At 39.3% G+C, this 24,982-nt stretch overlaps 1 protein-coding gene across 1 annotated transcript in view; it reads left to right on the top strand.

Annotated features, from left to right (window-relative positions):
- Positions 1-24,982, top strand: part of loxl2b (lysyl oxidase-like 2b) — a 46,990-nt gene that overhangs the window by 17,633 nt on the left and 4,375 nt on the right. The window contains exons 4-13 of the mRNA XM_082554937.1: positions 974-1,185; positions 5,273-5,489; positions 10,220-10,403; positions 14,848-14,999; positions 15,548-15,715; positions 22,450-22,615; positions 22,892-23,132; positions 23,732-23,847; positions 24,521-24,657; positions 24,778-24,889. Coding sequence (XP_082411063.1) covers positions 974-1,185; positions 5,273-5,489; positions 10,220-10,403; positions 14,848-14,999; positions 15,548-15,715; positions 22,450-22,615; positions 22,892-23,132; positions 23,732-23,847; positions 24,521-24,657; positions 24,778-24,889 — 1,705 coding nt within the window. The remainder of the gene's footprint in view (positions 1-973; positions 1,186-5,272; positions 5,490-10,219; positions 10,404-14,847; positions 15,000-15,547; positions 15,716-22,449; positions 22,616-22,891; positions 23,133-23,731; positions 23,848-24,520; positions 24,658-24,777; positions 24,890-24,982) is intronic.

Consider the following 24,982-nt stretch of genomic DNA (forward strand, 5'->3'; position numbering starts at 1 on the left):
TATCCCCAACTGGTCACGGCAGATGGCTGCCTCTTCTTGGGCCTGGTTTTGCTAGACTTCTGCTTCTTCCTGTTAAAAAGACGTTTTTCCTTCCCACAGATGGTTGTTTGATTATTGGGGTTTTCTTTCTATTATTGTAAGGGTCTTTAACTTACGACAAAATGAAACTTGAGGCAAATGTTGTGGTGATTTGGTGCTTTTTAAATAAATTGAATTGAATGTGTTGCATATCTCATTCTGGTGGCTGATATATTGAAAAGGTCTGCTTCCAGTATTCTGAATATTCATTGCGAATGTATAACATTATGACTTTGATGGCAAAATAAAGACCCAGCTTTACATTGCTGGCGCTTAACTGAGCTATGTAAAGACAGGCAAACAGATCGTCAGTTAGCAGTGAGCTTTAGCTAACCTGTGGCTAACTTTATTTGTATTCAGCAAGCTGTATGCTCACTGCACCATCTTCATTTTCATTCTGAAATAGAGACTGCACTCTCATGGGAAATCGTTACCATGTGATTTGATTACATAGCAAATTCTATTTGGTTGCAAACCCCCCTACTAACAGGAAGCTAAATTAACGAATTAGCTTACACAGTGTATAGGCTATCATTATATATTGCTGAGATCTGGAAGTTAGTTTTTGGGCAGAGATGTGTCTCTGTGGGTCTATGCATGGTGATTTAGTCAATAATGTAAGCTTTTGCTGGGAGTGCTGATAATTCCATGAAAGAAAAGTTACAATACATTTGGGAAAAAGCTTTCGAATGTGTGTTTACTGTGGCTGTTGCATCTTTCCACTTCAAAAATCAACAACATATGTTACATGCCCACAAGGCCCAAACTTTAGCATAAAGAAAAGTGCAAGTTGCTGTTTAAAAAGAAAGATTGTTTTTGCTTTTTTTGTGCTTTTATTTATTTATTTTTTGTTTGTTTGCTTTTTAAATGTTGTTTCTCAATATATTGTCTACAGAATCTTGACATTCATGTAGAGGATGTGCAGATTCGAGCCATTCTGTCATCCTACCGTAAGCGGATCCCTGTGATGGAAGGCTACGTGGAGGTCAAAGATGGTGGCAAATGGAAGCAGATCTGTAACAAAGACTGGACCCAGTTTAACAGCAGAGTGATCTGTGGCATGTTTGGCTTCCCCGGGGAGAGGAAGTACAATCCCAGAGTCTACAAGTGAGTATGTGTGGTCCTGGGTGGTTCAAAGAGCAGAGCAGAGTTTAAACTTTAAATGACTAAAGGGCACTTATATAGAAATTCAGGATATTAAAAGGTATGTCAGAATAATGTGGCTACTGTTTCAATGCTGTGACTCAGTGGGTGTTTTGTTGGGTACAGAAAAAAAATGCATCTGCAGGAGACTGGATGACAGATGGCAAATCCTAATTTTTTTTCCCTCTTTTTTTCTGTGCCACAAATTGGTAATTACATCTTTAGCAAACTCCCCTCGGTGCCTCACATGGATGAAAAATATATATAATTACATATATATAGATTTGGTAGATTTCTCAACCAGCACGTGCAGATCACTGCTGCGAAATTCATCTAAGTCTCAAACTGTAGAGTACAGCAACGTGGAAGGGGGGCTGAAAAAATTCAAATGAATACATCATCATTACAGTGTTTGACCAAATCCAACATGAGTGACTAACCTCAATCACTTCATTACTCTGGCAGCTCAGTACACCGACTGGGTTAGACTTCTGCGGAGGCTTGATAAATTTCAGGTTCTTACTGAAATCTTTGTGGATTGTGTATCTTTATCTTCTTCTTTCTGCTGCTCCCCTTACGGGTCAACACAACAGATCATCTGCCTTCATGTCACTCTATCCTTAGCATCCTGCTCTGTCACACCATCCTCTGTATATCGTCCCTCACTACATTCATGGATTTTTTGTGTTCACTCCCTTTTTTCTCCTGCCTGACATCTCCATATTCAACATCCTTGGTCCAATACATTAAATATACCTCCTCTGCCAATGTATCATCTCAGCCTTTTCTCTTTAACTTTGTCTCCAAACTTTTTGACCTGAGCTATCCCTCTGGTGGTCCTGGTGCTCTCAAAGAAAATCTTAGCATCTTCACCTTTGACATCTCCAGCTCGAACTCCTGTCTTACTGCTGTCCTTCTGTCACAAATCAACCCTGACACCCATCTCCATCCACTCCACCCTACCTGCAATGTCTTCCTCACCTCTCTTGTACTCTGCTGGTTGCTTTGGATGGTTGACCCCAGGTATTTTAACTCATCTACCATCACTACCTCTGCTCCTTGCAGCTTTATTGTGCATCTCTATCACAACACCTAAAATTTTCCAGTAATTATCAAGAAAGAAAGCAAAACGCCCAAAGCCAAACCCAGGAAATGATTTGCAGTTCATTCAGCGTTGTGTTTCAACCACATATACTCCAAATGCAAAAAGTACAGATGCAACAATTGAGTCAGCTGGTTTATTATCAGCCATGGCACATACAAATAATCTGGCCCATACTTTTTAGTAATTTTGATTAAAACTAATAATATATATGATAATAAAGAAAATCATATATATTATTTTCCTGGGTTCTCATTTGCATGAAATAGAGATAAAGAAAACTTGCCAGTTATCTGGCTGTTCAGATTATATATATCTGCTCTCCTCTCTCTAACCTTCCTCAATCCACACACCACCCCCTACAGTCAGCCTATGTAGTAATCAGCCTATACTACTATGTGACTGGCTGGCTTTTGGAAACCTTGAAAGGCTACAAACACAAACAGAGGCTGGATGTCAACTGCTTGTGCACTTCCATCATCCAAACTATACCAATGGTCAGTCCAACAACCCACTAAACAACCCTAACCCATCCTTAACAGCAAAGGCTAAAATGTGGACAGCTGCTTCTGGGAACTCTCTGCTCTGCTCCGAACTCATTAGCAATGTTAAAATTCACAAATGTGAACTGCAGCATTGTTAATGAGTTCAGAACAGGCTGAGATCTTGTGAAATCTTTCCATAACACCTTCCTTAAAAACTGTATATAGTAAATGAAATTCAGAAAAGCACGACATGTCCCTGTTAAATATTCTGTTTTCACACCTATAATAGATATATCAAAGCTTAATGTTCAGTATTGCAGTTTAGGCATTGTATTGCAATGTGCCAGGACCAAGCATTGTAAACAATGGAATAATCTTTAATCCTCTAATGTGTGTCCCATTACATTCCTGACATTACAGGCCTTTTACAGCAAAATTCGTGCCTGACTCCTGTATTTTCAGTATAGGTGCATTACAAAAAAGTTTTGCAGTGTGCGAGGAACTGCTGAGAAATCTAAATCTTGCTGACATTAGGCCAAATGGCCACAAGTTAATCATGGTGTACCACAAAACTTCAGGCACTCAAGTTAACCTTAAATTTACTGTCTGGCTGAGTTGGAAGTCTCCCCTCTGCTTTAGGTAACCAAAGCAGAGTGCAGCAGCTTCCTAACTTTCCATCTACGTGTCAGCCTGCTTTGGCCACAGTGTACTTTCACAGGCTGACATTATAAAATAAATGTGACAGTTTCATAATCCTGAATTTGTCTTTTGGTTTCTGGTTATTGTGACTTAGCAGAACAGCTTGGCATTAGTATTATAGATCAAAAGATTATAAAATGCACACCTTATTAAAAAGCTATAAGGGGAGTACCCCCACTAGGGACTTGAGACAGCAGTTAAAACTGACTTGAGGCTATAACGTTGTTGCACACAAAAATGATTGAGTAACTGCTAGATCTGTAAGTTAACTTATATTCTAAATTATTTGACAATGAACATGGAAATTGAAAGAACAAAGGGCTGCATGCTTAATCTCTTGAAAAGTTCTTAGACATTAGATCTTACAATGTCTTGATGCATGTTCAATCATCCAAGTAAGTAAATTCCAGAAAGTTGATTCTTGATGGTGCGTTTTCAGTGGTAGAACTGTTTAGTCACTCATCCTGTTGACTTCTTCATAGAGTGAATAAATGAATTAATAAATGATGAAAATAATCAACTTTCTGCGACGTACTTACCTGGATGATTCATCAAGACATTGTAAGAACTAATGTCTAGAAACTTTTCTCTTGCGTTTAGTATGTCTAAAGATGACACTAAGGAAGATTGTTTAGTCTTCGGGGTTGTCACCAATGACAACTTAGGTCTCCCATGGTTAATATTAGGGCAGGAGATAAGAACATGCAACATTTTAAACATTTATCCTAATCTTAAGAGAGAGAACAGGATGAAATGAATCAATAGTCTGACTTTACTCCTAGTTTGGTTCATGTTCAGTGTCCACTTTGTATATAGATAGTGACTTTATAAAACTGTTTTACAACACAGAAGTCTGCTATTTGCACAAGCTGAGTTATTAATCATTGTAATTAAATCACGAGACATAAAAAAACCATTTGTTTATTCACTGCAAACATAATAATTAATTTGGGGTTGAAAAGTTGTAGTGAAGGATGACATTAACCTTAACGTTAATTAAGTCTTGAAAATCGTAACTTGACAATGACCCTTTTTAATGAGATTTTATGAAAGTAAACTTTCACAGCTTTAGGACAACTACTTTATTAAATCGTTAGTCCTTTAAGGCAGCACTGATATTCATCGCATATGTGTTCAAATTGCTTTAGAGGCAAAGCTCATCTTTGGGCTGCTCCTTTGGACTTTCCTTCTCGCCAGCAGCAAATGAAAACTAAACGCTGTCTGTCCTGTTGTAATCTGGTCTTTCACATAGGCTGCATAGACTGTATTTAACCTGATTCAGTTGCCGCTGCTGCTGCTGAGAGAAGCTACAAGAAATGTCAGTAAACACCTCAACCATCTCAGATTAGTGACTAGCTACAGTAGCAAACTGTGCTGTCTCCATTCCTGTTTGCTTTGTACACCTCAGACTTTCAACTTTACAACTTCAGGTCATACCACCTACAGAAACTGTCTTGACGATTCTTCAGTGGTTGGATGTATACGGTGGGCAGTCATGGCCTTGCACCTGGCAGTAGTATGTAGATATGTCATGTTTTAATAAGCAGATAGTGACACGAACATGTACAGTGGAACTTCAGTGAACTGTGGAGATGGCTGTTAATTCTTTGTGACTGTAACACCTCCCTTATCACAGATTGTTATTGCACCTGTTGTTTATATAAAAATCTTGAGTAGTGCAGCTCAATGCTCTCAAATAAGACAGAAGTAGTAACATTGTGTTATACCTAGTTGAAAATTCTTCTCATCTCCTTTATCTGTGCAGGATGTTTGCTCGCAGGAGAAAGCCCACATACTGGGACTACTCTGTCAACTGCACTGGCAATGAAGCACACTTGTCCAGCTGTAAACTGGGCCAGGCTGTACTGGAGAAGTCCAATGGGACCTGCCCTAGAGGATTGCCTGTGGTGGTGAGCTGCGTGCCTGGTAAAGACTTTGCCCCAACACTCATGACGGGATTTAGGAAGGCCTTCCGACAAGAGGTAAAAAACCCCACATTGTGTCAGTACAACAAGTGATGTAACGATAAGTGGGTGCTGCATGAATGGTGTGAACAAACTGAAATGGTAAACAAAGCTGACATAGGAAATAGCTGCTTGAGTTCAGCTCGGTTCACTGGCTCTGATATAGAGGGTGAATGCATGAAATGTTTTGGTTCGATGTTAAGCAAGGATGGCTCCATGTCGCTTGGTGAACTGCAGCTGGAGCTGCTTTGGAAATGCCTTTGTCAAAATTAGTTACTGTCATCTCAGAGTTTAAAAAATGGCCCAGTCTTGTAAAACTCTCAGGGCAGGGAAAGAACAGCAGCACCAGTGTCAACTATTATTCTTTCTTTAAGTATAAGACCCAGAATTAGTAAGGCTGTATCTTTGGGGTAGTTTTCATACTTTATTTCAATTTTATTCTCTAAGAAATTCAGGACGATAAGGATATGACTCAAACAAGCCCTCCCCAAAAGCACTGTGTAGTAGCATAAGTGAGTGCTCAGGCTGACTTCATGAATTCTAAATGTAATTCACAAAGGCTAATCACTGTTTCCTGAAGGCGTGATTCATTCTCTGCTCAGATGTAAGAATCTAAAATGGAAAATGTAATCTTTTTCTTTCTGATGCTTTGGCTACAAATCTTTTGTCTTGCAGCAGGGACAGCTGAGCAGATGCACTCTTTACTCGCAGGGTTAGAGCTGCCCTGTGGAGTTCTCTCGAAAACACGCAAAAATTAGATTTATATTTACTGCTATTTGACAACATTCATAGAAAGCAAGCAGATAAAGTCAAAATGTGTTTCCATCCTCATAAATGATTTTTTTAAACCTTAATGTTCATTCCTACTCCATCACTGCCATCTGTAGTAAAAGTCTGTTGAAGCTCCAAACTCCTCTGCTTGCAGATAAGATTATATTTGAAAATATCTCAAATCTGCCACAGTTGGAGATTTCGGCCACAACATTTCAGCTACGAGCTGTTGTTAGAGAGGATTTCACCTCACACCTTACGTTTTAGACATAATACTGCTGTCTTTAACTTTATGGCCTCACGACAGTGTTAATTTTGATGTTCACTATAGCCGTTTGCTGTTCTTTTCTTTTTGTCTCTGTCAGCAAGATTAAGGAAAGTCGAATTTCAACTAAGTTAGTGAATAGGTGTATCATGGGAAATCACCGACACATCCCATTTTTATGATGAAGACATAGGGCACTTTCTTAAAAATAATATATATCGTTATCACAAATTTTCAAATGTATATCGTGATAAATATTTTTGGTCATGTCGCCCTGCTCTACTGTGGGGTAGGAAGGCCTCTGCCATTGCTGGTTCTTGACTTGCAGAATAGTTTTGGTTGTTGTGCCATCATCGCTTACTAAAACAGTTACTCCTGCATTCAAACCATCATTTTACAGTTGTTGGTGTTTCGGGTCAGTGTATGAGTTTTTCAGCTGTGTCCTCAGTACTAGTGATTCATACACACACAGGAAAGTGCAGGAAAGCCCTTCTATGTGGCTATATGATTCTTCCACATTTGAAGTGACATATAAAAGTGACATATAAAAGTGACATATAAAAAAAATACTAAACTTGCAGTGGTTTTTTAGCTAACGTTATAGTGAAAGATTTATCGTTTGGGGTTATAAGTACCCCCAGTAACAACTCTGTTAGGGGCACATGAGCCAAAATCATATTCTGAGAGTATGGACTCAGTGTTAGAGTTTAGGGCTGAGAATACTAATTCTACCCCAAGGGAAAGGCAAATATGAGTTTTTGGGGAAAAATGTAAATGGTTTTTGATGTGTGTTGAGTTAAAATGAGTGTGTTCCCTGATTGCCAAGCCTCGGGAGAACAATTTAATTAAAACACAAATTTGATATTCTGATTGCCTAGACAGAATTAGGGCTAGGGTTAGGTTTGTGGTCCTCTGATGATCCAACCATCCGACATCTTTGCGGCAGCGGAGGCTGCTTTAAATATTCAGTTAGGTCAGGGTGTAAACTTGGGCATTTACACTTTCGACCATGTGTAGAAAATCAATGCATTTAAATTAGAAAATAATCCACAGCAAGACTGTTTCGACCACGTGGCTTTCAGTTTGTTCATCCTCCACAGCTTTTCATTTTGAACACTTGAATCCCTGCCAGCTCTGCAGAGGTCGTTCTTGTCCTCACTCTGACATCTGACCTCAACAGTAGGTAAAGAAGCCCATTTTCTCACTCGCACCCTCTTAAGATGTCAGGGGTCATGAATTCTTCTTAGCTTAGTTTGACAGTAAGCCAAGAAGAATTTATCTCTGCGTGGCTTCATTCATGGTCTAATGTGAGGTCGGAGCTTGCAGGCATCCTGTCACGTTCCACAGATGGTGGATGGATGGGAGTGGTGTCCCTGACATCATGATCCAAATGGTCCAACACACTCTGCAGATCTGACTCAAAAGAATTATATCCTTAAACCCAAGTTTAAAAATTTGAAAAACAAAACAAAAATAAACAAAAGCACTCCACAAGCGCAAACTTCCACCAAGGCAGCTCATTTTCTATGTACTATTTACTTTTAAGAGAATAGTTTTGTATTTTCTGTATATTTATTTGGTTTTCTTTGTTCTTTCAAAACCTCTTTTAAGTTTTTAGTGCAGGAAACCCATTTTAATATAACTGTCTTACTTTTGAAGGTAATCCTTTTATTATTATTATTCATTTATGTGGCTATGAAATATAAAAATCTTACATTAATTTACATGCTTAGTAATATAAAAGATGCAATCAATCACAAATTACATTGAAATTGTTATGTACTTAGAGATCTATCGCTGCCAGCATGTTAGACTTTCTGGTAAGAGAAAGTTTTTGTTATGTTATTGTATTCTACTGTCTACTTACCAATTTGAAAAAATAAAAACAAAATAAACCAAACTTTGTATAGCGCTTTTCTAGTCCCTAAGGACCCCAAAGCACTTCACACTACATTCAGTCATTCACCCATTCAGACACAGGCGATGGCAAGCTACATTGTAGCCACAGCTGCCCTGGGGCGCACTGACAGAGGCGAGGCTGCCGGACACTGGCGCCACCGGGCCCTCTGACCACCACCAGTGGGCAAACATGGGGTTAGTATCTTGCCCAAGGATATTTGGCAGCCAGGAGGCAGCCTGGGATCGAACCACCGACCTTCTGATTAGTGGCTGACCTGCTCTGCCGCCTGAGCTACAGCCACCCCCAATATCCACATTCCTCTGGCTATGATTAGTTTTTTTGCATTGTGCCACCACAGGGATGACATCAGGGTCTCGGTCTCATCTTGGAACTCCAACACATTCTAAACATTCTCACTGCAGGTTGAGAGTTCGTGACCCTAGAGCATAGGTGTCAAACTCTGGCCCGCGGGCCAAATTTGGCCCGCAGCCTAATTACATTTGGCCCGCAAAGCCATACCAAATTACTATTAGAGCTGGCCTACTGGTATTATACAACTAATATATATATTGTTTATTATTAAGCTTTGCTTGTTCCATATTCAGTTTTTCAGCAAAACTTGTTTGAGTCCATAAGAAAAGATTCATTCTTATATCTGGAGGAAGATTTTTTTTTTTTTCAATAAATATTAATAAATGTTCCAGTTTTGAATTTTGGCCCACTGTGTATTTGAGTTTGACACCCCTGCCCTAGAGGATGGGGACAGCATTTTGAAGTATTTGGCATGGTCGTTCAATCCTTACCAATGGCTTTATGCACAGTGGCAATGTTGCCAATGAAAAGGAAGTCACTTTCATTGGGTGAACATCGCTGGCATGAAGGGGAATATCTCTTCATTACCAATATGTTGGAAGTTGTTTTGAGTCAAACATACACATGAAGGCCTGTGTCTAGAAAACTCATATTTACCCAAGCAGCTTGTCTCCTTCCAAAAATATCTGTAACATACCTGTCTGCTTTAATGGTGTAAATGATATTGAACAAATTGGACGACTTTCTTTTTTTTACCCCAAGCATTAGAAGTTGGGCTGGTGTTAGTGTTATTTTGACAAGATGGCTGCTATGTAACAACATACATAAAAGAGTGTGACTTCCTGCATTGTGACACTCATTAAAATTTACTGTCCTAAGCCACTGAAGCCCTTCTGTCGGTTTTGACGATGTGGTGTCCAACAGCCTGCCACCATCATGGTCACAGTTTGTGTGTCCTTGTACCACTGCTGATACTTGCTGGTCAGGAGTGTCTCTAAGGTTTTATACCTGCCCGTGTCCTACATTCACATACGCCATGAGGGTTAGAGTAAACCGGTGCCTCACTTACCCTGATCCTGACATTTATCTATGTGTCACATTTTTAGACTAATGATTGTTTTATGGTTCTAATGTTAATGTTAATAGTGCTGAGGAAATCTGAGTGAAAACTTATTCCAGAGCCCACACATAAAGATGTCTGGGTTTTCTCCTTGTGAATACAAAGCTCAGTAAACCAGATTTCCAAACCGTGCTTTACTTGTAAAATTAAACACTTTCAGTTTATGCAAACAGTTAATGGGAGAATCACATTAATAGCTTGTTCTATAAACATAAAACCACCCAGTCTGCTGCCTCTGCTCTCTCATCACAGAGAAGGAAAAGTTCAGCTTTTAGGGTTTTGAAAGTACTAGAATAACTCAAATATGTGGTTTTTGTTTTTTGGATAGTTCAGTTTTTACAGTGACCTCTTTTTGCGGTGTTTGTGTTTGTCGTCTTCAGCAACCATTGGTTCGTCTCCGTGGTGGGGCCATCGTAGGCGAGGGGCGAGTGGAGGTGTTGAAAAATGGAGAGTGGGGCACCATATGTGATGACAAGTGGAGCCTGCTGTCTGCCACAGTGGTGTGTCGAGAGCTGGGCTTTGGTACAGCAAAGGAGGCTCTGTCTGGAGGTCGCCTTGGACAAGGTATACTGGTTTTATATCATTTATTTTTATTAAAAAAATACTGACAGATTGTTTTCATGCCTGCTCATTGATTGGGACTTCACAGTAGTGAAAGGTCTGAGAAAAGGAAACAAATGCATAAAATTATACCAGTAATGCAACCAATGAGGGAAGCAGAAGGACATGAAATGTGAGCTGCACGAACCAAGGAAAAAAAACAAAAAACGATGGGCTGATTACAAAGTAGACCTGAAAATAACCCATGACACCGAGCTCCAAACGACTTTACTCCTGGAACAAATGTCTGTGTATATTTCCTACATGGCACAGAATGGAAGGGCTTGACTGTGGAGCAAAACCACATATCCCAAACATTTCAGAGAAGTAATTCTAGCCTTTAAACTTTTCTGCTTATATCACCCTTTTGCAGCCAGAGGAACATGAACTCATAGACAAGGTTATAAAATCTGCCCTTAGTTTGCATGTTTGCATGTTTTCATGTCACAGTGGCATTTTGTCAGCTGTTTAGTGGTAATGCAAGAAACTAACCACAACACTGAAAAATGTAGTGCAATTACAACTGTACATGTTTATGTTGGGGATTCATCTCTTAAACAGGCCCACTAAATGTTGGCCCATTGCTCATTGTAGCTCCATTTATCTGCTTCACCAACACTTCACTAGCACAGCTAAAACAACAGTTCTGCTGTTTTAGCTGTTAAATTGGCCACTGGATAGTCACGATCTTTGCTGGGTAGAAGGTTTGAATATGAAAAGAATACCATCACAATTTAAAGACCTGTGTGACATGATAATGATGCAGCCATAGCTGCTCAAACATACTGTTCAAACATAACTTTGAAATGTTTACAGAAGATACCTGAAAGGTTAAGCCACTCTATACTACGCCCCACACCCCAAAAAGTACAGAGTGCTTGTAAGATGAGGAAATATTATTTTTCCAGTAAATTACCAAGACATTAGGCTGTACTTAAAATTACTTATGAGTACATAGAATTACCTAAAATATAATTAGTCTCTTTTCCTGTAAAATCCATGAATTTAAGCAATACTTGAAATTGCTTATGCACGACCTAAAATTACTGATTCGCTTCTTAAAATTATTTACAGAATGCTTAAATTTAGCTACAGCAAAATTATTTCTTTGTTTCCGGTAAAAATCAGACTTGTTACCCCCTTATTCTAGTGTCCCTACCTTTTAAGTATTGGTAGGTAAATATAATTACAGCACATTGTAATTTCAATCAAAATAAATAAACAGATTAAAAGTGTTTTAACTAAAATGCATAGAAATGACATTTATTTACAGTGGAATGACACCCTTAGTTGCAGGCCATATTATGTCATATTATATTAAGTGTTACCAGTACATTTAATCAATCTTTGACAAAAAATATTGATTAGAAGTGCGTAACATTTTAAAATAGTATTGCAGCTATTGCATAATATGAGCTTTTAAAGAGTAAGTTCAATCAGATCTTTACTGCCTAAGTATTGATACAGTTTACTTGAACCAGATTGATCGCGCTACTGTACGGTGCAACATTGAGCTCCACTTTCTTTGGTAGCCAAGAGGTTAAACATTTTTGTGGCAGAAACCCTTCATACAGATATTAGATTAATATGAGTGCACTATGTTAATTGTTGATGTACACTTTACTTTTCTTATCCTGTTTAAAAATGGTGAAATAATGATTTTTTCATGTCGTACTTCTTGGAGTGGGCAAATATATTGAAATGTACACAGCAAAGTTTGTGATTCTTGTCTTTTGTTTTGTTTGGGGTTTTTTTCCACTGACTGCTCATTTTCAGTGGAGGCTTTTATTGTGAGCAGCTTCACTTTAAGGTTTTCATAACCTGCACGAGCTGCGTTATGCCACTGGCAGGTTTGGAAGTCAGCAGCACACACCTAACAAAAATGTGGCACAAACACACTTCTAACTTAAACACGCAGCAGATATCTCACCAATGTTCAAGTGTATTAAACGCACAGCTTACTTGTTTTTCAGCATATAAGGTGGAAAAATCACATTTTCTCTAGTAGTGTGTGGATACCTGGCAACAAGAAGAACATTTCTTCAGAAAAGGCAGGGACATGCTGTACACTGCTGCACATTCCAGTCACGTTAGACGTGGAAAAATTTGAAACGAAGAGAAAGTAGCTTTTTCCATCAGGGTTTCTCATCACTGCCTTTAATGTTTCATGGAAAATAGAAGTCAGCCCAGATAGTAATTCTACACCATAAGACAAAGGGAAAATTGGAAATAAATATGTTATAGTTATAAAGACATAACATACAAGTCAGACTTGAACAATTAATACTTTGTGTCTGTGGAGCAGACTGAGCTGATCTGCAGGTTAAGTGGCTTTACATTTGTGCTTACAGGGCCTCAGAAATCATCAGGCAATGTGATGTGTAGTTGCTGTTGTGGAACTGTTCTAGTTGTTGAGTTGTTTGATTTATTGATCCTCTTGTATGTATGACCTTCTGTTTCCATGCTTAGCTGACTTAGTCTTTCCTATTTAGCTCCGTGGTCTGCTTCTTTGTATGATTAGTTTGTAAAGGAACCCTGGGCATATGTGGGGTTTTTGCTTTTTTTTAACTTACTATTAGACTACACTCTCTAAACAAAAGTGACTGAAATAGAATTAAAACAAAAAGATTTGCAGATTTATTTTGGTTTTGGACCATTAGACCAGGTCTTGACAAGAATCTCTGTATATTTAAATTCATGCTTTCCTTAGTTCTGTCCAGTCTGAGCTGCTAAAAGCAGCAAATTCTTTGCTCTGCAAATTCTTTTAAAGGACTTCTGACACTTTTAGATGGACTGCTGCTGCTCCTGATGGGTTTTAGTGGTTCTAAAACTTCTTCCATACTTCATGGAAGAAAGAGGACAAACAGAAACTCTCTAACCCTCAGTGGTTTAAGTCATCATCAGTGAATATCTATTTTTTTGTTTCTTTAAAACGTTGTTCTTCCACGTCTTGCCTATCAGGAGATATTCTAACAGATGCTATTAACTGACTGTTTTTTACAAAAAGCCTTTTTTGCTTTTCTTCAAAACACGGGTTAAGGGTTTGACCAACACAGCATGTTGTGGAAGCTGTAGGGTTGTTGTCTTCACCGATGAAGCATTAGACCTCACAGTGTTACAATATCACTGTTTGGTAGAACATGATTATGTCCATCCATCCATTTTCTTCATTTTATTGTGTTATGTCACAGTAACAGCAGGGTCACAGAGAGGTCCAGTGTTTTTTTTGTTGTTGTTTTTTTTTTTTTATTCCTCTTCTTGGATCGTGATGTGCTACCACGTTAAATTTGATCTATAATCACCCCAACGAGTTTTGGGCATACTCTGGGTCTCCTACTGCAATGCTTCAGCTTTCTCCTTTCTACAGCAAGGAGCAGCAGCTCTCCTCAAGATGTCTAAGCTCTTACACATACGTAAGGCCGAGCCCTGCCACCTATGTGTGTAACAATGTAATAAGTTTGCAGAAAAACTGGTGCCAATCCATGGAGAGATCACTGGTGCATCTCAGAGCCAACATAGACAGGCAACAGTTCAAACTCTTATACGATCCAATCAATCAAAACTGATCATTATGGATTTCAAAATCGTATTTGTTTTTCATATGTACCTATTTTCAGTGATTAATAGCAGGAAATTAACTCGGCATATCATTCTTTTCTTTCCCTTTTTTTGCCATAATTTTCAACTAACCTATATTTGACGACAGCATAATAAAACTGGAAATTCTGGTTTTAGTGTGCCACCACAATATTTTCAGTAACCCCCATATAGCCACCTCTACGAAATAATTCTAGAGGTGCCCCTGTAACCAGAGATAATGAGGGTTGGGACACAGAACAAGATCCTCAGATATTTAACCTTGCTGAGCTCTGAACCCCGACCCTATCTTTCCATGGCCAATTGTTCCATTGGAGAACAATGGACAATAATTAAACTAAACAACAATTAAAAATGTTTAATTCATTCAGTTTACAACAGGTGGACATAAAGTTCAGGACACACCTAGAAGACTGTAAAAAGCAAACAGGAAACATGATGGGTTACTAAGCTTATATTTTAAAATGCAATTTATTACACTATAAATTGCAATAGACTGAAAACCTTCTGCACCAGCTTCCTGATAGATGCTAATTCCTACTTCCTGTTTTTCCTGTTTTCTCCTAGTTTCTTGCCATAATGCTAAACTAATTAACTTTTGACTCTGACCTCATATTTAGCATGTAGGTGCCTCACTCTAGGAAAGAAAACATGTTTTTCTTTGAAGCTTTGAATTTTAGATTTTTTTTTTATTACACCAGAATTGTGTTTTTTAATGATATGTAACAAGACCCAACATACAGATTTGTGTTCCCTCAGTCACCTTCAGTGGAATTCAAACTGAATCTGCTTCTTTGTGTGCATTTTTCAGGTATGGGCCCAGTGCATATGAATGAGGTGGAGTGTTCAGGATTTGAGAAGTCCATAACTGAGTGTTCGTTCAATAAGGAGGCTCTGGGTTGTAGCCATGAGGAGGATGCAGCCGTCAGATGTAATGTCCCAAAAATGGGCTTCCAGGAAAGGGTTGGTTTCCATTTCACTATAGCCAAATACTGGTTAACACAGCTGCTCTAGGAAATGAGTTCACAGTGCAACTCAGCAGTTCGTCCAGTAGACTAGAACTGGAGTTCCTTCTACTGTATAACATAATAACATGAATACTTTAAGTGTTCTTTAGTTTGTGCTAACATGTGTTGCAATGCAATGCTTGACACACTGCAATTTTTACAATATGAAAACGTCATTTCTGAAAGTACGTAGATGTTTACCTGATACAACGCAGAGCTGATTAATCTCATTGTACAGAAATTGCCTCAAATTCAGCCAGAAAGTGTTTACAGGATGAACAGGAGTGAACCCAGGTTAAGTCATGACTTAGACCTCTGAGAGGAACATTACTACATACAAAAGTATGTATGAAGTGTACATGGTGCAGTAGAGGTGTACCAGTGAAATCTTGATTAAATCTGTATTCATTTTGCATTTAATGGCAACAAGCACTGTAAATGTGTCCCTTCCAAGAGCACTGATGATCATCAACAGTCCTGTGTTGTTTTTTTCCACACCCACAGCTGCGTCTGAGTGGAGGTCGTAACCCGTATGAAGGCCGTGTGGAGGTGCTGGTGGAGAGAAATGGCTCTCTGGTGTGGGGGACGGTGTGCAGCGAGGGCTGGAGAACCATGGAAGCCATGGTTGTCTGTAGACAGCTGGGTCTGGGCTTTGCCAGCAATGCTTTCCAGGTATGAGTCACAGCAGCCAGGGGGTGGGAATCAGTTTGCCTGGGTGTGTGAAAATCTTTAGATGTCTAAAATGTAAACCAACAAATTTTGTGTTCTTATAGCCAGACTGTACGAATCTGAGCACAACCTCTCCACAGATCTCCGTGGACTCTTCATCTTTAGCTTATAGTTTATAGAAAATGACCCAATAGACATTTTCCACAAAAAGCTAGTTAAAAGAGACAAAGCTATGTGAGTTTAGTTTGTTGGGCTGATTTCCTCAAAGTGGATGATTTCTTTGAAAGTGCTGCTTCATTTAAAGTCATGAATAGGTGCTGCATTTGTAATTCATTATTGAAAGTCCACTGTTATTCTCTTTAGAACTCTTCCTTTTTTAAACATGTTCAGTTGACCTGCTGTGCAGCAACTCAAAGCCTCTTGGTTATTCTAGTAGTTAATTGGATAGCATAAATCAGGCTGGTACAAATTTAACACAGTCTCTGCATTTCTGTTAATTAACACCACCAATAAATTCACAGATGTGTTTTACTTTCTTTTGAGTAAATGATAAGAAATTGCTGTATGTATAGGGCCTGTGAAATAAAGTGTATATATATACCCACATCCAAGGAACAAAGCTAACTCAGCAATAATGTATCGACAGAGCACTGAAAGCAGCTTCCAGCAAATAGCTTGTGCTGCCAGTGGAAAATGGGATACAAAATGTACTATGACACAAAGAAGAAACTTTCCACTTGTTTTAGGAGTCTTTCTTTTTCCTTTTTTTTTTTTTTTTTTTTTTAAGAAGTTTGCTCTCTAGACAGCAGAGAGAACTAGAATACCTACAGCCAAATCATGAGTGTTTGGGCTTCCACAATCCAACAGCACAGAAAAACTAAAAATTCTGCTTTTATTTTGTATGGACTGAAAGGTCCAGTACAGAAAAGGAACTGTCAGTTGTTAAATCACTGTTTGCATCAGTTGGCTGTCAGTGAACTTTGTTTGGTGTATATTATGATCAGAATTAGCTGTCGAGTCTGGAAACTCAGCTGTTAGGGTTATGTGACATAAATTCCTGAGACTTTTTAGTCATGTAGTAATTACATTTCATCTACATATATAATATTAAAGAGACTGTAGGTTCATTGTTTTGTACATTCACAGTTCAATTCAATTCAATTTTATTTATATAGTGCCAAATCACAACAGCAGTCACCTCAAGGCGCTTTATATTCTACAGTAGATCGTACAATAATACATACAGAGAAAAACCCAACAATCATATGACCCCCTATGAGCAAGCACTTTGGCGACAGTGGGAAGGAAAAACTCGCTTTTAACAGGAAGAAACCTCCAGCAGAACCAGGCTCAGGGAGGGGCGGGGCCATCAGCTGCTATTGGTTGGGGTGAGAGAAGGAAGACAGGATAAAGACATGCTGTGGAAGAGAGACAGGGATTAATAACAGATATGATTCAATGCAGAGAGGTCTATTAACACAAAGTGAGTGAGAAAGGTGACTGGAAAGGAAAAACTCAATGCATCATGGGAATCCCCGGCAGCCTACATCTATTGCAGCATAACTAAGGGAGGATTCAGGGTCACCTGGTCCAGCCCTAACTATATGCTTTAACAAAAAGGAAAGTTTTAAGCCTAGTCTTGAAGGTAGAGATAGTGTCTGTCTCCCAAATCCAAACTGGAAGCTGGTTCCACAGAAGAGGGGCCTGAAAACTGACCTCAGTTTTATCTGAATTAAGAAGCAGAAAGTTAGCGGCCATCCAGGTCTTTGTGTCTTTAAGACATTCCTGCAGTTTAACTAATTGATGTGTGTTATCTGGCTTCATAGATAGATAGAGCTGGGTGTCATCTGCATAGCAGTGAAAATGTATGCTATGTCTTCTAATGATGCTGCCTAGGGGAAGCATGTATAGTGTAAACCGAATTGGTCCTAGCACTGAACCCTGTGGAACTCCATAATTAACCTCAGTGTGTGAAGAGGACTCTCCATTTACATGCACAAATTGGATTCTATTAGATAGATATGATACAAACCAGTGCAGTGCAGTACCTGTAATACCTACAGCATGTTCTAATTGCTCTAATAGAATATTATGGTCAACAGTATCGAATGCTGCACTAAGGTCTAGCAGGACAAGCACAGAGATGAGTCGACTGTCAGAGGCCATAAGAAGATCATTTGTAACCTTCACTAAAGCTGTTTCTGTGCTGTGATGAACTCTGAAACCTGACTGAAACTCTTCAAATAAGCCATTCCTCTGCAGATGATCAGTTAGCTGTTTGACAACTACCCTTTCAAGGATTTTTGATATGAAAGGAAGGTTGGAGATTGGCCTATAATTAGCTAAGACTGCTGGGTCTAGAGATGCTTTTTGAGTAAAGGTTTAACTACAGCCAGCTTGAAGGCCTGTGGTACATAGCCGATCATTAGAGATAGGTTGATCATATTTAAGATCGAAGGATGAATTAACGGCAGGACTTCTTTGAGCAGTTTTGTAGGAATGGGGTCTAAAAGACATGTTGATGGTTTGGAGGAAGTACACTCAACAAAAATATAAACGCAACACCTTTGTTACTGCTCCCATTCCCCATGGGATGGACGTAGAGACCTGAAATTCATTCCAGATACACAATATAACCATCCCTCCCAAACAGTGGTCACAAATTAGTCCAAATGTGTGGTAGTGGGCACATCTGCTATATTGAGATAATCCATCCCACCTCACAGGTGTGCCACATCAGGATGCTGATCTGACATCATGAGTAGTGCACAGGTGTACCTCAGACTGCCCACAACAAAAGGCCACCCTGGAATGTGCAGTTTTTTGCGCTATTGGGGGTCTGGGGACCCAGAACCGGTCAGTATCTGGTGTGACCACCATTTGCCTCATGCAGTGCAACACATCGTCGCATGGAGTCTATCAGATTGTCAATTGTGGCCTGTGGAATGTTGGTCCACTCCACTTCAATGGCTGTGCGAGGTTGTTGGATATTCGTGGGAACTGGTACACGCTGTCGTATACGCCGGTCAAGCACATCCCGAACATGCTCAATGGGTGACATGTCCGGTGAGTATGCTGGCCATGCAAGAACTGGGACATTCTCAGCTGCCATCTGCCCTGAACAATGTGAACCATGATTCATCTGTGAAGCGTACACCTCTCCAACGTGCCAGACGCCATCGAATGTGAGCATTTGCCCACACAAGTCTGTTACGGCGACGAGCTGGAGTCAGGTCAAGACCCCGATGAGGACGACGGGCATGCAGTTGAGCATCCCTGAGACGGTTTCTGACAGTTTGTGCAGAAATTGTTGTTGTTGTTCCAGCAGCTGTCTGGGTGGCTGGTCTCAGACGATCTTGGAGGTGAACCTGCTGGATGTGGTTACACGAGGTCTGCGGTTGTGAGGCCGGTTGGATGTGCTGCCATATTCTCTGAAACGCCTGTGGAGACGGCTTATGGTTGAGAAATGAACATTCAATGCACGGGCGACAGATCTGGTTGACATTCCTGCTGTCAGCATGCCAATTGCACGCTCCCTCGTTGCTTGTGGCATCTGTGGCATTTTGCTGTGAGACAAAACTGCACATTCCAGGGTGGCCTTTTGTTGTGGGCAGTCTGAGGTACACCTGTGCACTACTCATGATGTCAGATCAGCATCCTGATGTGGCACACCTGTGAGGTGGGATGGATTATCTCAATATAGCAGATGTGCCCACTACCACACATTTGGACTGATTTGTGACCACTGTTTGGGAGGGATGGTTATATTGTGTATCTGGAATGAATTTCAGGTCTCTACGTCCATCCCATGGGGAATGGGAGCAGTAACAAAGGTGTTGCGTTTATATTTTTGTTGAGTGTAATTATTGAAGTTAACTCAGAAAGATCAATTGGAGAAAAAGAGTCTAACTTAACATCAATGGTACTTTTAGTACAATTGATGGGATGGTTATTGGTAATTTTTTCTCTAATGATTAAAAAAAATTTTGTGAAGAAGTTCATGAAGTCATTACTAGTTAACGTTAAAGGGATGGTTGGCTCAAAAGAGCTCTGACTTTTTGTCAGCCTGGCTACAGTGCTGAAGAGAAACCTGGGGTTGTTCTTATTTTGTTCTCAGGAAATGATCAGACAGGAGAGGGTTTTCAGGAAACACTGTTAAATGTTCAGTTTCTATGCCATGTCTCATGTTTCATTCTAAATACACATGTGACAAATCAGCTAGCTGATAGCTTCTGCACAAATGTTAAGGCTAACTGTTTACCGGCTTTTACTAGCATGTATCTATCCTTCCAGGGTGGGAGTTATAGGAAGAGTAGTCTATATGTAGACAATACAAAATAAGTTTATAAAATTAAAATTTGGGCTATGAGTAGGTTTGAATGTTGTGCTGTTCATTTTAAATTGTAGTTGTATTTTTATTTTTATGGTTCAACAATCCAAATGACTGTAATTACAAGTAATTTTCACTCCAAGCAGAAGACTGGAACAACACTAATTAATAAATAAATTTGTTTGCTTCCAATCGAAACTTTAAGCTTCATTATCATTTCAACTGTTGAAAAAATATGAATATTTCTTGTTTTTTATCTGGTCAACTTCAGGGCTGCACATTGTCTGCTAATTTGAAAATGGAAAATCTTTTTAACAATTTGAGGCTATTGCATTTCTTTTTTAAATTTTAGGTATTTATGCATTTTAAATTTGTATTTTTTTTATTTGACTGTGCAAAAATATTTGACTTAATTAATTTTTTCATTTTGATAAAAAAAAAAATAGATTAAATATATCAGCTACATACTTCCATGCATGCCACTGTCCGGTGGCTCTGTGTATATGCACAGCCTTCTATTTTTTTTAATAAACACAGACACATGTAAGACGTTAGGAGTGAGAGGCCTGGGTGTGAACTGGGGGGCGGCCCAAAACACTGTTTACAGTGCAGCAGGGTAATAGTAGGAGCAGATAAGGAGGCTGAGGGGCTTTGTGCTAACAGCTTTATGAAAGTGTTTGCACAGCCATGAAATGAAGAGCGTATGATTATAAGGTGTTTGCCTTCCGGCAGGAGTTTGAAGGACTCTCAGCTGTAACAGGAATCCATTTACTGTATTACATGCTGTGCAGCTTTTTTCATCATCTGTCAGTGTAACGATACATTAGAGATACATAAGAGCTCATAAGACAGAGCTTTAACTTTTAAGTTGCGCTTTTTGACAAAAAACAGACAAACAGGTAATAAAACGCTACAATATGGAAAATCATCACAAACTAAACCAAGAGCAAGCAATTATTTTGGCTGCAGAAAAAGCCAAATCCATAACTGGCTGAAGACATTGAGGTTAACAGAGACTGACACAAGGGACTGAGGGGAAGTCAACACTATATAGACACAGAAGGGCAGTCAGGGGAAGTGGACACAGCTAGTGAAAACAAGACACAGCAGTGGACACTTTATTCAATGAGACAGGAGGGGAAGTAAAACCAAATGTGAGACACTAAAAATAAGTAAGTACTAAAGTAAAACAGAACTTGAAAAATAATAACTAAATGAGAAACGTAAAGACATTATTAAACATTTTCTGATGTGTATCAGTCCCCTAGGATTAGTTCATTCATAACCAGAACCTGAAAGTCCACAAGCACAAGCAACTAAACCTGCAGTGTTGTTTTCTGTGATAATTGAAGTATAACCCCTCCCAGGCTAGGGTAAGGGTTTTCTTTTTCAGAATGACTTGGATTAACTAAATTTGATTACTTAAAAGTACATTTTTGCTTTTGAAAACTGTTGGGCAAATGTCACATTTTCTCATTGTTCTGAGTATTGGTCAATTTAGTGAGTGCTGTCAAATAAATCATTTTTATGCTGCCAAAGAAAAACTACTAGTTGTAGTCAATCATGATCAATAACAAGAGGCCCTGGCCTTATATACTCCAAAATCAACTCAAATGTGTGCGTTGTTTCTTCTTTTTCAGAGTCAGTACAGATGTACACTATAAATCATTCCAACCTGGGAAGGGGAAAAAAATAAATAAAAGAAATCATTAAAAGCCCCAAATTATCATGATAATTATGCCCATGAAAACTTCTGCTCCAGGTTACATTTAAGATCTTTAGCCTGCACTTACCCGCTCGAACTCTCTGGTCCTCCCATCGGATGCTTTTACTGGTCCCACGCTCCCAATTAAAATCTAAAGGATACAGGGATACTTTCTCTGTCATTGCTCCGAGTCTTTTATAAAGTCCTCCTTCTCTTTGGAAATCTTCAAATCGAACTTCAAGACCTTCCTATTTTCACAGGCTTTCAGATCACTTTGAAACCTGGTCTGTTCTGTCTTAGTTATCTTGTTTGTTTTTTGTAAATATATGTATGTATGTGTACATGTATGCTTGTATAGGTATTTGTATATAAGTGTATGGATGTTTATATAGATTTCTTTCATCTTCATTTATTTTTGATATTTTAACTACATCGTACCTCTGTTCAACACTTTGGATGACACTTAATGTCTTTTAAACGTTCTATACAAAAAAGCTGACTTGACTTGAAAGCTGACGAGGAGTTAAATGCATTCCTGCTGCAGGGGATTCAGCAGCATTAACATGTCATAGGGACAGCCCACCAAGTTAGGAGGGTTTTTATAAAATACAATGCACTATATACATACATACTATATACTGTACTATATATGGAGAGGTTGTGGCTGCTACATCTGATCTGTAAACTGTGCTTTTTCCACAGGAGACCTGGTACTGGTCGGGTGAGGTGAGCGCTGATGCTGTGGTGATGAGTGGCGTTCGGTGCTCTGGAACTGAGATGTCTCTGTCCCACTGCCTGCACCATGGAGCCCACCTCAGCTGCCCCAAAGGAGGCGGCCGCTACGCTGCCGGGGTCTCCTGCTCTGAGAGTAAGACAGTGAAATGAGCAGTGTGCTGAAAAGTCATATTATGTTATCTGTGTAAAATTTGCCTCAACAAAGCCTGATCATGAAGGAATAAATAAATTGGCCTTTCCACTTTTAAACCTACTTTGACTGGAGCCTTGAAAATCTTTTACTCCTTCAATCTGCACATTCAGTTTTAATTCAACAAATGTAAATAAGTTTGACGTAGAGCTGCTAGAACAATTTCTGTATGTCCCTAAAAATGTTTCAGCAGCATGTATTTTTCACTTCTATCTATAGCGGCACCAGACCTGGTGCTGAACCCTCAGGTGGTGGAGCAGACCACCTACATGGAGGATCGGCCCATGTTCATGCTGCAGTGTGCATATGAGGAAAACTGCCTGTCCTCCACATCCAGCGAGGTTCCTGCCAACACCTACCGCCGCCTGCTGCGCTTCTCCTCCCAGATACACAACAATGGCCAGTCCGACTTCCGACCCAAAGCTGACAAGCACTCGTGGGTGTGGCATGACTGTCACAGGTCAGTGAAAGTACAAGCACTGTTTTGGAGGTTTGATACTAGATTTTATCAAGTGATCGCATTCTTGATCACTAACCCCGGGCAATCGGAATATGTTTTTTTTTTTTTGTTTTGATCAAATTGTTCTTCCATGTCTTGAAAGAACAATTCATTTCAACATCTGTTTTCCCAAAAGGTGCATTTTTGCTTTCTCCAAGATGCAGGGTTAGTGTCAGGAATTACCACCTGTGATGACTAAGACCTCAGAGGGTTCATGCTGATGGCTGTCAGACCTTTTCTCGTTACAAGCACTGGATTTATACACCTACTAAATCCCCTTTAGAAACATAAATTACACCTTCATTAAAAACTACAAGCAAAAAGTCAGTGGACTGTTGGCAGCCTTCAGCTTTCAGTATATCAGGACGGTCAGAATCACTGAAAGAAATGACTCTTTCTAAGGGACATGCTGTTTTTACAGGTGCTATTTAGTTGAGATGCTTTTTTAAAAATGTATTTATTTATTATTTAAAGAACGCCGGTGCCCTTGAGACTAGAGCTAAAATGACAACAAGTGTCTTCTTTTAAAGGCTAAAGTATGTTCCCGTCTTTGTGTGTAGGCATTATCATAGCATGGAGGTGTTCACCATCTATGACCTATTCAGCCTGAATGGAACCAAAGTGGCTGAAGGACACAAAGCAAGTTTCTGCCTGGAGGACTCAGAGTGTGATGAAGGTAAGATCTGAAAAAGGAATTCAGTTATGGAAGGAAATAAATTTTTCACTTTTGAAACATGTGGCAGAAAACTAATTCTTATATGTTCAGTAATGGACTTTTAAAGCTCCTTTAAACAATATGGTTACTGAAAAGGGTGACTTAACACTGTCTAAGGTGAAAAGGTTGACTTTTAATTTCAGAATTATTAAGCAGCTCCACAGTTCTCCAAGATGTAAGGAGCTTTTCCAGGATCTTTCAGTTTTTCAGCAGGAATTTTAAAATTGAACCCATATATTTGAGGTTGCCTGATTTAGTTCAATTCAATTAAATAAAATCCAGTACACTTTTATTTATATTACGCCAATTCAGATTAACAGTCATCTCGAGACCCTTTATAACTTACAATAGTAGAATGAAACTCCAACAATCTCACAGCCCCCTGCAAGCACGTGGTGACAATGGGGAGGAAAAACTCCCTTTTAACAGGAAGAAACCTCTGGGAATATGAAAGAGAAGAGAGCAGAGCAAAACAGGATAAAAGGCAAGGAGAGAAAGCCAGAGTTTAATAATAGATAATGATTAAAGAGGGGTGCATAGTAATAGTGTGTAAAGACAGAGGGAAACTAGATGAGTTTCAGTTTGTCAATGCCCGATAAGCAATGACAAATATTATTATATTTTGTTATTGCAGGTATTGAAAAGAGGTATGAATGTGCCAACTTTGGAGACCAGGGTATTACTGTGGGTTGCTGGGATACCTACAGGCATGACATCGACTGCCAGTGGGTCGACATTACTGATCTGAAACCCGGGGATTACATTTTCCAGGTGATGTTTCTCGCCTTTAGCTCTTTTGCTAGAGAACCAACAGTTCAGCAAGATTCAGCTGTTCATACAATGGCTTCAAACTGCAGCTATAGCGTCTCATTCATGACCTCCCTCTTGCAGATTATAATTAATCCAAACTACGAAGTGCCAGAGTCGGACTACACCAATAACTTCACGAAATGCAGATGTCGATATGATGGCCATCGTGTGTGGATGTACAGCTGCCATAATGGTAAGATGATAAGGCTATATCTGCTCTTTGTCGTTTGGTAAAGTGTTTACTACACTTACTTTTTAACCAACTAACTAAACTTGTTAAACAGTT

The sequence above is a fragment of the Aulonocara stuartgranti genome (genome assembly GCF_965226115.1).
Source record: "Aulonocara stuartgranti genome assembly, chromosome: 12".
Lineage (NCBI taxonomy): Eukaryota > Metazoa > Chordata > Actinopteri > Cichliformes > Cichlidae > Aulonocara > Aulonocara stuartgranti.